Genomic DNA, 12,250 nt, shown 5'->3' with positions numbered 1-12,250 from the left:
AAATATTTTTTTCAGGAGGATCAAAGAGGCGTGGATTTCTAAAATATGTTTTCAGGAGGACAAAGAGGCGTGGATTTCTAAAATATTTTTCAGGAGGATCAAAGAGGCGTAGATTTCTAAAATATTTTTTAGTAGTAGTTTACTGTAGTTTACTGACTTGAGACTGGTGATTATATACGTGGATATTCAAGTGGCACTATGTGAATTTACATTCGAGGGCAGTTCATGAATCGCATGATAGAGGGGTATATATAGAAATGTGTACCTACATCGTTCATTACCTTTTATACAACCAACATTTCAAAATATTATATTCAGTTCTCGCATAACTCACCTGAAATAATCATATCTCCCCTCTCCGTTGTCCAATAATTAATTGATGCTGGATATGCTTCGGTATGACATTCCAGTGTTACATCCTGGCCAATGTAGGCTCCTTCCAATTGATTGGGTATTGAGAGCATTGGGGGGACTGTAAATAAATTGCACAAAAAAAAGAATAACAAAATTACAATACATATCTAGACACTTACTATATATGTACATATATATAGAAAACAATAACAACAAAAATGCAAACACAAACTACTTTTAATTGAAAATATCTGTTTTCGTCATTTCATTACTTTGGGGTTTTTTTCTATTTTTTTCTTTGTGTTATTTTTTCTGCAACGTTTCAATTTTCCCATTCGATTTTGACTTCATATCCCATACTCCGTCTGTGTGTGTCTCTCTATCATAGCTATTAAAAACAATTAATAGTTTTGTGCTTCGGTATTTTTTCTCTCTGTTTATTTCATTCAATTCCTTTCAATTTGTGTAAATAAATTTCATTTGAAAAAAGGATAACTAATTCCATTAGTGACTTGGGGGAGGAAAAGAGAGAAGCATACGTTTTTATGGAACAGGAAAAAATGGAAATTGTATCAATTGTCCTGTCATTGCCAGACAGACAGTATCAGCCACAAGAAACAAAAATAAATAACAAAAATTATAGTCATATATAAGAAATAATTGATGTAGTATTGAAATACTTGGAATTGAAAAAAATTCTTGCTTTGAGGTTTTAGTTTTTCTGTCAATTATAACTAATGAAATATGATCTCGGAAATAATCCGAAAAACTGTGGATTTTTTGAAACCAAAGAATATTTTTGGATGCATATATAAGGCCTGGATTTTATAAACATTAATTTTTCGTGACCTATATAAGGCATTTTCGAGGCCTATATAAGGCGTGGAGTTTTTAAAGGCTAATTTTCGAGGCCTATATAAGGCGTGGATTTTTTAAAGATTAATTTTTCGAGGCCTATATAAGGCGTGGATTTTTTAAAGATTAATTTTTCGAGGCCTATATAAGGCGTGGATTTTTTAAAGATTAATTTTTCGAGGCCTATATAAGGCGTGGATTTTTTAAAGATTAATTTTTCGAGGCCTATATAAGGCGTGGATTTTTTAAAGATTAATTTTTCGAGGCCTATATAAGGCGTGGATTTTTTAAAGATTAATTTTTCGAGGCCTATATAAGGCGTGGATTTTTTAAATATTAATTTTTCGAGGCCTATATAAGGCGTGGATTTTTTAAAGATTCATTTTTCGAGGCCTATATAAGGCGTGGATTTTTTAAAGATTAATTTTTCGAGGCCTATATAAGGCGTGGATTTTTTAAAGATTAATTTTTCGAGGCCTATATAAGGCGTGGATTTTTTAAAGATTAATTTTTGAGGCCTATATAAGGCGTGGATTTTTTAAAGATTAATTTTTCGAGGCCTATATAAGGCGTGGATTTTTTAAAGAATTAATTTTTCGAGGCCTATATAAGGCGTGGATTTTTTAAAGATTAATTTTTCGAGGCCTATATAAGGCGTGGATTTTTTAAAGATTAATTTTTCGAGGCCTATATAAGGCGTGGATTTTTTAAAGATTAATTTTTCGAGGCCTATATAAGGCGTGGATTTTTTAAAGATTAATTTTTCGAGGCCTATATAAGGCGTGGATTTTTTAAAGATTACTTTTTGGAGGCCTATATAAGGCGTGGATTTTTTAAAGATTACTTTTTGGAGGCCTATATAAGGCGTGGATTTTTTAAAGATTACTTTTTGGAGGCCTATATAAGGCGTGGATTTTTTAAAGATTACTTTTTGGAGGCCTATAAAAGGCGTGGATTTTTTTAAAGATTAATTTTTCGAGGCCTATATAAGGCGTGGATTTTTTAAAGATTACTTTTTGGAGGCCTATATAAGGCGTGGAGTCTTTAAGGACCATTTGTTCAAGATTTAAACTCCAAGCTCTTAGCCCCATCCAACATAATTTTCCCATTTCTCTTCCGAAAATTAGTTTCTTTACGACACCATAAAAATCAATGTTTATATTCCGATATAAAATTACCAATTTGCTGCACTTTTCATTTCTCTCTTTTTTTGTCAAAAGTTCAGATAAATAACCATTAAATAAAAATTAAAATAACCATGATTTTTGTTGCTGTCATTCTTACTGTTGGTGTTATTATACTTACATTGAACTCTTAAGTTGACCCGCCTGCTAATGGACGGTGGCACTCCGTTCGATGCAACACACAAATATGCGGCCATATGAAGTCGACTCACTTTGGTAATGTGCAAATGTTCGCCATCGACCACATTAACTGAAATGAAACGAAGCGAAATAAACGAAAGGAGAAATACAAGGACATCAGTCTGCGGGGTGAATGATAATGGTTTGGATCATTAAACGATTGCAATTTAAATTTTGATGAACATAATGTTGGTTGGTTGTACGACCAACCGAACAAACGACCGACCGACCGACCGACCGACCGAGGTTACAATTTTATTTTAATTGAGGTTATGCTTACATTTAAATGGACATGCAACTCTATATACATATATATTTAAGGAGCTCATCAGAATAAAATTTTATGCAGATAAATGGCAAATAATAACAACAGAAACTTTTGGGGGAAATGAGGACAAAATTGTAACCAGGTTAAATGTTTACTTTTAATGGGCGATCAAAATTAAATAACATTGGAAATAAGGTCAACATTTTAAAGAAAAAAGTTCGAATTAAAAATTATATTTTCCAATTTATGAATCTGACGTTAAATTGTTCGATTTTTATTCAACTCACCATGCTCTCCACCAATTAACATTTCTTCACCATCCTCTCGCCGCCACATTACATATGGCTCGGGATAGCCACGTGCCTTACATGTCAGCGTTACATTGAGGCCTTCTCGAGCGACAACATCATGACTGGTCATACCCTCGACAATCATGGGGGGTACTGTAATGGAAAACGAATACATTAATTTCTTCATTCTATTATGTTTAATTTTTTGTGTTTTTTTTCAAACTTACCAACAACTTGAAGATATCCCTTCCGCGATCTCATTGGATCTGTATTCACCTGACACATATACCAGCCGCGATCACTTTCATCCACCTCTTTGATATGCAGATACCACGATCGATGATCATTGTATGTCAAACTAATACGATTATTTTGTATAATGACATTGTGATGAATCGAGAGTATGGTTTGGGTGTCAACTCGAACCCAGGCAACCTGAAAATGTATAAGGGTACAAGTTTCATTCCCGTAACAAAAATAATAGTCGAAAGCGGCCGACCTTGTGATACACTATATTGCACAAATGCAGAGTACTTTGAAACATTAAAATATACATGGGAAATAATTTGGCAGCAGTTCCAAGGACCCAAATAAGGGCGGGTCCATAGAAATGTGTAAGGGTAGACGCAAATATTTTAAGTGAAGAAGCTTAGATTTTAGAGACCACAGCAAGCAAAAAGTTATAAGAGAATATTGGTGTAGGTTCCACGTACGGTATTTTAAATTCGATATTTGTGATTCTTGGTTGGTAGGGGCTTTTATGACATGGAAATATATTTCTACCGAAGTTGTTGCTTTGTGACATTACCACATAGCAGAAACAACCCATTTCCTTGGCAAAAAATACTAATAATAAATAAACCACTAACTATAGAGTTGTGAACGCTACTTAGTAGTGGTAGCATTGTGTAAGAATACGAATATGGAATTCCTTTAGAATACTTTTAAATTCACTTCTATATTGTATTCTTGAAGAAGAAATGAAAAGAACCAAAAATAAAGTCGTAGGTCTGTTCCAAATTTTTAAATTTCCCACCATTTTCCACATGTAAATCCCTTTAATCGATCGCGCCCTTTTGTGAGAAATATTTGATTATAAATTGTCTGCTAGTAGGTTATTTTTGCTCTGTGGAAACCACTGAAACTCTCGTTAGAAAACTTGCCTAAAACTTCAAACCACAGAAAAAAGGCGGGACCTTCATTGAGAGACCGACATCGATCATTTTCTGCTAAGATTTTTTTCGCCCTCAAAAATACCGAAATGCAAAATTAGAGTAAATTCGGTTTCGATTAAATCCTAAAAAAGGAAAAATATGAAGGTTTTTCGTGTGTCTAATCCACCAAAATAACGAAATTCAGAACGAACCGTTGTATTAGGCCAGCCCTAAAATGAGGACCAATATTGATAGTTTTTCGTAGGACGATGTTTTACCTAATGACCTACCCAAAATTGGGTCGAAAAACCTGTCCAAAATACCGTTTTGCGACAGGTCAGCCTTATGAATATTGAGGGCATATACACTTTGGTACTGCAAAAATGAGCCTCATCGAAATATTAATTTAAGTCACATGTTTCTTTGGATCAAATCCATTCCAGACAATTTAGAAATCGACTCTAATGTCTTTCTGTCTGGCCGGATGGTGCGCACGAAAACTCTCGAAGGGAGAAACCGATAACATCCAAACTTCACACATCGTAATATTTCTACCAAACTTTGTTCAACTTCGAAGATGGGGAATATCGGTCCACTCCGTCTGGCTAGTGATAGATTTCTCGTAAAGTATTGATCAAACAATTTCAGATGTATGCTCGTTTCGTAGATTCCGTTTAGGCCGGTCGTCGAAAATGTGGGAGAAATGATCGAAGTTGACCTTTAAAATGGCAAAACAGCATATAACAAAATGGTGCATATTTGGCCCAAATCGGACATTCGGAAGCATATTAAATAAAGTCTTATATTTCATATAAATCCTAACAGACGTCGCATTTTTAAAGGATCAGTAAAATGAATTTGGATCAATAAACATGTCATTCTGCAACCGATACTAAATTTTTCATTTGGTCAGATATAGAAGCTATACCTCACTTAACACACATCATTCTATACCTAATTCATTACGCTGTGCCAAATTTCGTGCAAATCGAAAGATATATAGGAACTTACCATTTACATTAAATCGGACGAAAATATATATGAGAACTATATCTAAATCTGAACCGATTTTCCCCAATTTCAATAGGGTTCGTCCTTGGGCCAAATAAGTGACCTATGCCAAATGTCATGCAAATCGGATCATAAATGCGACCTGTACTTTGTTCACAAATATACATGGACGGACAATTTCGACAGACACCAATTTCGTCAAAACACAATAACGTCATTCTAGGCTCAATTTTATACGTTGTGCAAAATTGTGTCAATCGAGCAAACATTAGGTGTTTGTTGTGTGGGGCTTTAATGAACAATTTTCATAAAATCGGAAGAAAATATATATGGGAGCTTTAACTAAATCTGAACCGATTTTCAGGAAACTTAACACACATCATTCTAGACGTTATTCGGTACCCAGTGCCAAATTTCGATTTTTACCAAACTTTCTTCCCATTATTCGAGGCTCAAGTCAGTACGCCACGCCAAATTTCGTTCAAATCGAAAGATATATAGGGACTATGGTGCACAACATACATTAAATTGGACAAAAATATATATGGGATCTATATCTAAATCTGAACCGGTTTTCAGAAAAATTAATACATATCATTCTAGACTTATGTGAGTATGTTATGCCAAATTTCGGACAAATTTAACGATATATAGGGACTTTGGTACACCATTTACATTAAACCGTCCTTGGGTCAAATAGATGAGCTGTGTGAAATTTCATCCAATTCGGATCATAAAGGCGACCTGTACTATGTTTACAATTTAACATGAACTGACAGACGAGCGGACATGGACAATTCAGCCAAGTCCAGCCAGGCTGTCAAATCTAGGTGGGACCTTTGTATAAGACCTACAATGATAATTATATAAGACCTACATTGATAATTTTCCGCATAGACGTACATTGATTTTTTTCTGCATAGCTCCTATATTCGGATCATAAAGGCGACCTGTACTATGTTTACAATTTAACATGAACTGACAGACGAGCGGACATGGACAATTCAGCCAAGTCCAGCCAGGCTGTCAAATCTAGGTGGGACCTTTGTATAAGACCTACAATGATAATTATATAAGACCTACATTGATAATTTTCCGCATAGACGTACATTGATTTTTTTCTGCATAGCTCCTATACAGTCGACTCCGCTTTAATGTAACGGAAAAAAAATTTGGATGTTTGTTTCAGTTATCCGTTGTAAAAAAATGTAGAAATGCGGAACGAAGGTTTTTTTCAAATCTTCCAAATGGCTTTAAAAGTTTGGCCGAACGAACATAACGTTCTTCGACGTCAAATTTATATATACCTGACACACACGTACCATATGTCGGAAAGTCATTAATTACAGAAAAAATACGTTAGGGTGGGCTTTGGAGATGTGTATTCCTCAATGCAAAATATTCGGTCATTATCCTTCATTCTCACGATTTTCAGTACAGTAAATCGGAGTCGACTGTATATATTTTCGGTCGCTTTCATCTAAATGGTCCACCAAATACTCAAAGTACTCACAACGTGCCTGAATTGATAAAATAATGGTTTCTACTAAATTTTCATGAAATTGATTCAGATGTAGATGTATAGTTTTATCGAGTTTATATTTTTGTGTTCCAAATACCCGACGTTTGAACAGCTGGCATGAATTTTGCATGCCAAATGATGTGTGTAAAGTTTTTCTTAGTTTGATACGTAGCATATCATTTAGTCCTTACAAGGTATTAAAAGGTGACTTGAAAATACGGATTCTTGGAGGTAAAAAAGTCCTGGTAGTAACTTGTTCATATTTCATAACGTAGCTCCCACATTTAAAGATTCACAACATTTAGGTTTTTCGACGGATATATTGTAATTATATATTCGATATGGCTATATGTACAGGGATAGGATAAACTCCCTTTTGTCAGGCTGAATCCCAGTTCGTTGATTTTATTAAAAACAACTATTTATTAGTGTAGAATGTATGGCATTGTCCGCCGAGGGTTGTGGCCCATATTTATATATTTTAGGTATTTCAAGATTTTAGAGAACATAATATCGTCTAATTCTCTGTATATTAAAGGTCCTACTGAATTTTCCATCTAGTTGTTCCGTTTTCTCAAAGAATAAAAAACCTCCTAGCCTCACAAAAGGGTCCTGACCGAAAGTTTTCTTAACATCCAATAGAAGACTAAAGATCAATTTCGAGAATACAATCTGGACCCTGGAATATTTTAAGGGTCCTCTTATTGAATAATATAAAGATATTCAAATTTTAATAGAAAGAAGCAAACAAGTCTTTAATATCAGCTAAGATGAATTTTGCAAGCTTTACTATAACGTTCTTTCAACCGACAGACGGCCAAAGCGACATAGAATTTTTAGTCCAGATTTAGTGTTAAGGTCCGGTTTGATGTCTGTGAAGTTTTACTGAAATCGGTTTAGATTTACATATTGTTCCCATACACACTTTTGATAGATTTCATTCAAATGTTCATAGATTTCAGATTGTGATCTATTTAGATCACACATTTTGTTCGCCCGATTCCATTTCAATGGCCATTCAGAGATGCTATGTCTCTTCTTATTTAGTGTATGTACCCAAATTTGTGAGGGTTATCATATAGTCTGCTCCGTCCGACTCTTGATCAGTCCTTACTGGTTACTATTTATACCCTTCACCACACTGTGGTACAGGGTATTATGTCTTTGTGCATATGTTTGTAACAGGCAAAAGGAAACGAGATAGACACATGGTTCCTTTTGAGAACATGCATAGAATCACTTTCTAAGTCGATTTATGCATGTCCGTCCGTCCGTCCGTCTGTCCGTCTGTCTGTCCATGTTAAATTGTAAACAAAGTACAGGTCGCATTTATGATCCGAATTGGATGAAATTTGGCATAGGTCACTTATTCGGCCCAAGGACGAACCCTATTGAAATTGGGAAAAATCGGTTCAGATTTAGATATAGCTCCCATATATATATTTAACCGATTTAATGTAAACGGTCCCTATATATCTTTCGATTTGCACGAAATTTGGTACAGCCTAATCATTTAGGTCAAGAATGATGTCTGCCAAGTTTCGTGAAAATCGGTCCAGATTTAGATATAGCTCCCATATATAGTTTCGTCCGATTTCATGTAAATGGTGCTCCAAAGTCCCCACATATCCTTCGATTTGCAGGAAATTTGGCATAACGTACTTAATTGAGCCTAGAATGATACCTGTCAAGTTTCATGAAAATCGGTCCTGATTTAGATATAGCTCCCATATATAGTTTCGTCCGATTACATGTAAATGGTGCCCCAAAGTCCCTAGATATCCTTCGATTTGCACGAAATTTGGTACAGCGTAATCATTTAGGTCTAGAATGATGTCTGCCAAGTTTCGTGAAAATCGGTCCAGATTTAGATATAGCTCCCATATATAGTTTCGTCCAATTTCATGTAAATGGTGCCCCAAGATCCCTAGATATCCTTCGATTTGCAAGAAATTTGGCATAACGTACTTAATTGAGCCTAAAATGATGCCTGCCAAGTTTCATGAAAATCGGTCCTGATTTAGATATAGCTCCCATATATAGTTTCGTCCGATTTCATGTAAATGGTGCTCCAAAGTCGCTATATATCTTTCCATTTGCACGAAATTTGGCATAACGTACTGAATTGAGCCTAGAGTGATGTCTGCCAAGTTTCATGAAGATCGGTCCTGATTTAGATATAGGTCCCATATATAGTTTCGTCCGATTTCATTAAAATGGTGCCCCAAAGTCTCTAGATATCCTTCGATTTGCACGAAATTTGGTACAGCGTAATCATTTAGGTCTAGAATGATGTCTGCCAAGTTTCGTGAAAATCGGTCCAGATTTAGATATAGCTCCCATATATAGTTTCGTCCAATTTCATGTAAATGGTGCCCCAAGGTCCCTAGATATCCTTCGATTTGCAAGAAATTTGGCATAACGTACTTAATTGAGCCTAAAATGATGTCTGCCAAGTTTCATGAAAATCGGTCCTGATTTAGATATAGCTCCCATATATAGTTTCGTCCGATTTCATGTAAATGGTGCTCCAAAGTCGCTATATATCTTTCCATTTGCACGAAATTTGGCATAACGTACTGAATTGAGCCTTGAGTGATGCCTGCCAAGTTTCGTGGAAATCGGTCCAGATTTAGATATAGCTCATATATATAGTTTCGTCCGATTTCATGTAAATGGTGCCCCAAAGTCCCTATATATCCTTCGATTTGCAGGAAATTTGGCATAACGTACGTAATTGAGCCTAGAAGTACGTTATTGCCAAGTTTTATGAAAATCGGTCCTGATTTAGATATAGCTCCCATATAATGCCTAACGGGTGACCTATTTATATTTGTTTGAAATCGATTTACATACTTACATAGATCTAGGTAGACTCACATTTAGATAAATATCACATATTTTATTTCATCCAATTTCATGTTAATAGTCCTGTTTAATGTACCCATAGTGGTGAAGGGTATCATATAGTCGGCCCCGTCCGACTTTACTACTTTCATTACTGGTTTATTAAGCAAATCATAGACTTCAAATCGTATTCTTCTTAAAATAGCTTAGTCTATTGGTAGGCTATGACATTTTCTATTTATAATTTCTGTCCTTCCTTTCTTGAGGTATAGTTCCTGTGAAAACCCGTTGTAGTCTCCCTAACGAATTAATTCTTCTTTGAATTTATTACATCTATTTACCACCTGTCAACTTAATGTAAGGCTAATAACCACAATCATTTACACTCGGCAAATATCCACAAATTATGATTTTCGTAATATGTTTGGGGCTACATTTGCTCTTTACAAATCGATGTCATTTGAAATGAATATGGATTGATATATTTCACCTTCCATTCATTTCATATTCCATCATTTAGAAGCCACAATTGAAGGCAACATTGTATATGTGTTAATGTCCTTGGGCTCTCACACACAATACTAGTAACTAGTGCACACATTTCATCGATAATATTGAATAATTAATAAACGAAGAAAGATATGTTCGATGATGGCTCTCCCAAATGGGGAAAACATTTTTGCATTTCTTCGTATTTTTGCATTATTAATCATGGCAAGGAAATGTTAAGAAATTTAGTTTGAGTTTTTCTTGAAGCAAATATCGATGCACTATATGGATGTTGGAGATAACATGAGGGGTAATATTTGTTAAAGGGGCGAAAAGGGTATAAATGTGAGAAAATAGTTTTATGTGTGTTTTCTTAAAATAAATCTTGGGGTTTCAACTAATGGGTTATATGGCCCCTTAGTAAATTTTCTAACGGAACTATGTCAAGCTTTTACCAAGTTTTTTTTTTCAAAATGCAAGGAATTTTTAATTTCGTTTTTCTTTTAAAAGAAAAATTTTCCACTTTCTGTAGAAATTCAGTGGTTACTTGGCATTTATTATTCGCTTTTCTAATTTACCTTGTAATTTTTCAGATTTTCCACAACACATGCCAGCAGAGCATCACGACCCAAGGATACCGTCACATTGGCAACTGGTTCAGCAAATCTTGGCATATCATCATCTATTAGGAGAAAGTTTGAATTTGAATGTTCAAATAATTTTAATTGATGGAAGTTAATTATTTATAAGAAAGTGTGATCTGAACAATATACCTTCCACAGAGGCACGTGATTTCTCTTGAGAATGTGAATGTTTGCCTGAAAAGAAATAGGAAATTGTTAGCAATTAAAAAACTATTACAGATATTAACATATTTGCTATTATTAAATAAAATTTAATATGTAGAAAAATAATATAAAAAGGTTGAGAAGTAGAGCTTGTAATAAAGACGACTATAGGTGAACATTTTTCTAAAAGGTTATAAAGGTATATATCAGCTCTTTTGATGCACAATTGTCAAATACAAAGTTATGAGGGAATTCATGTGGCTTATGTTAGAATATGTACCGAATAAAATATTGGTCTAGCACTAAAATCTTGCAACATGAGATTTCGGTACATCGGACACTTGGGATCGTCTTCAATTTGCATAAAAAACATTTACATGATAATAACAATTCTCCTTGGGATTCCACACGAAATTTGACCATTCTATACAAAACTAATATTAAAATTGTCTCAAATATGTCGTAAAATGTCAAAACATGGATGTGGATAGTAAATTTTATATCAGTATTTATACCCTTCACCACCCTGTGGTACAGGGTATTATGTCTTTGTGCATATGTTTGTAACAGGCAAAAATAATCGAGATAGACCCATGGTTCCTTTTGAGAATATGCATAGAATCACTTTCTGAATCGATTTATGCATGTCCGTCCGTCCGTCTGTCCGTCTGTCCATGTTAAATTGTAAACAAAGTACAGGTCGCATTTATGATCCGATTTGGATGAAATTTGGCACAGCTCATTTGTTTGGCCCAAGGACGAACCCTATTGAAATTGGGAAAAATCGGTTCAGATTTAGATATAGCTCCCATATATATTTTTGCCCGATTTACGGACTTTAGACCCTGAAAATCTTTCGATTTGCACGAAATTTGGCATAGCGTACTGAATTGAGCCACGAAAGATGTGTGCCAAGTTTCGTGAAAATCGGTTCAGATTTATATATAGCTCCCATATATAGTTTCGCCCGATTTACGGACTTTAGACCCTGAACATCTTTCGATTTGCACGAAATTTGGCATAGCGTACTGAATTGAGCCACGAAAGATGTGTGCCAAGTTTCGTGAAAATCGGTTCAGATTTAGATATAGCTCCCATATATAGTTTCGGCCGATTTTTGGTAAATGGCGTACCAAAGTCCCTATATATCTTTCGATTTGCACGAAATTTGGCATAGCGCACTGAATTAAGTCTAGAATGATGTGTGCAAAGTTTCGTGAAAATCGGTTCAGATTTAGATATAGCTCCCGTATATATCTTCCTCCGATTTAAGGTAAATGGTGTACCAAAGTCCTTATATATCTTTCG

At 34.9% G+C, this 12,250-nt stretch overlaps 1 protein-coding gene across 1 annotated transcript; it reads right to left on the bottom strand.

The window, feature by feature from the left end:
- Window positions 1–334: 334 nt before the first annotated feature.
- LOC133331056 (lachesin-like) lies at window positions 335–10,832 on the bottom strand (the record flags this gene model as incomplete). The annotated part of the gene is made up of 5 exons (XM_061539460.1): window positions 10,733–10,832; window positions 3,359–3,566; window positions 3,129–3,284; window positions 2,515–2,643; window positions 335–472 (listed from the first exon to the last, which is right to left on the bottom strand). Coding segments are annotated over exons 1-5 (727 nt in total), but the record flags the coding sequence as incomplete, so codon positions are not given.
- Window positions 10,833–12,250: the final 1,418 nt, after the last annotated feature.

Source organism: Musca vetustissima, unplaced genomic scaffold (genome assembly GCF_032173495.1).
Source record: "Musca vetustissima isolate MV318-11 ecotype Yass unplaced genomic scaffold, APGP_CSIRO_Mvet_v1 utg39390, whole genome shotgun sequence".
NCBI lineage: Eukaryota > Metazoa > Arthropoda > Insecta > Diptera > Muscidae > Musca > Musca vetustissima.
The sequence above is the reverse complement of the archived record's forward strand: the minus strand, read 5'-3'. Positions and strand labels throughout refer to the sequence as shown.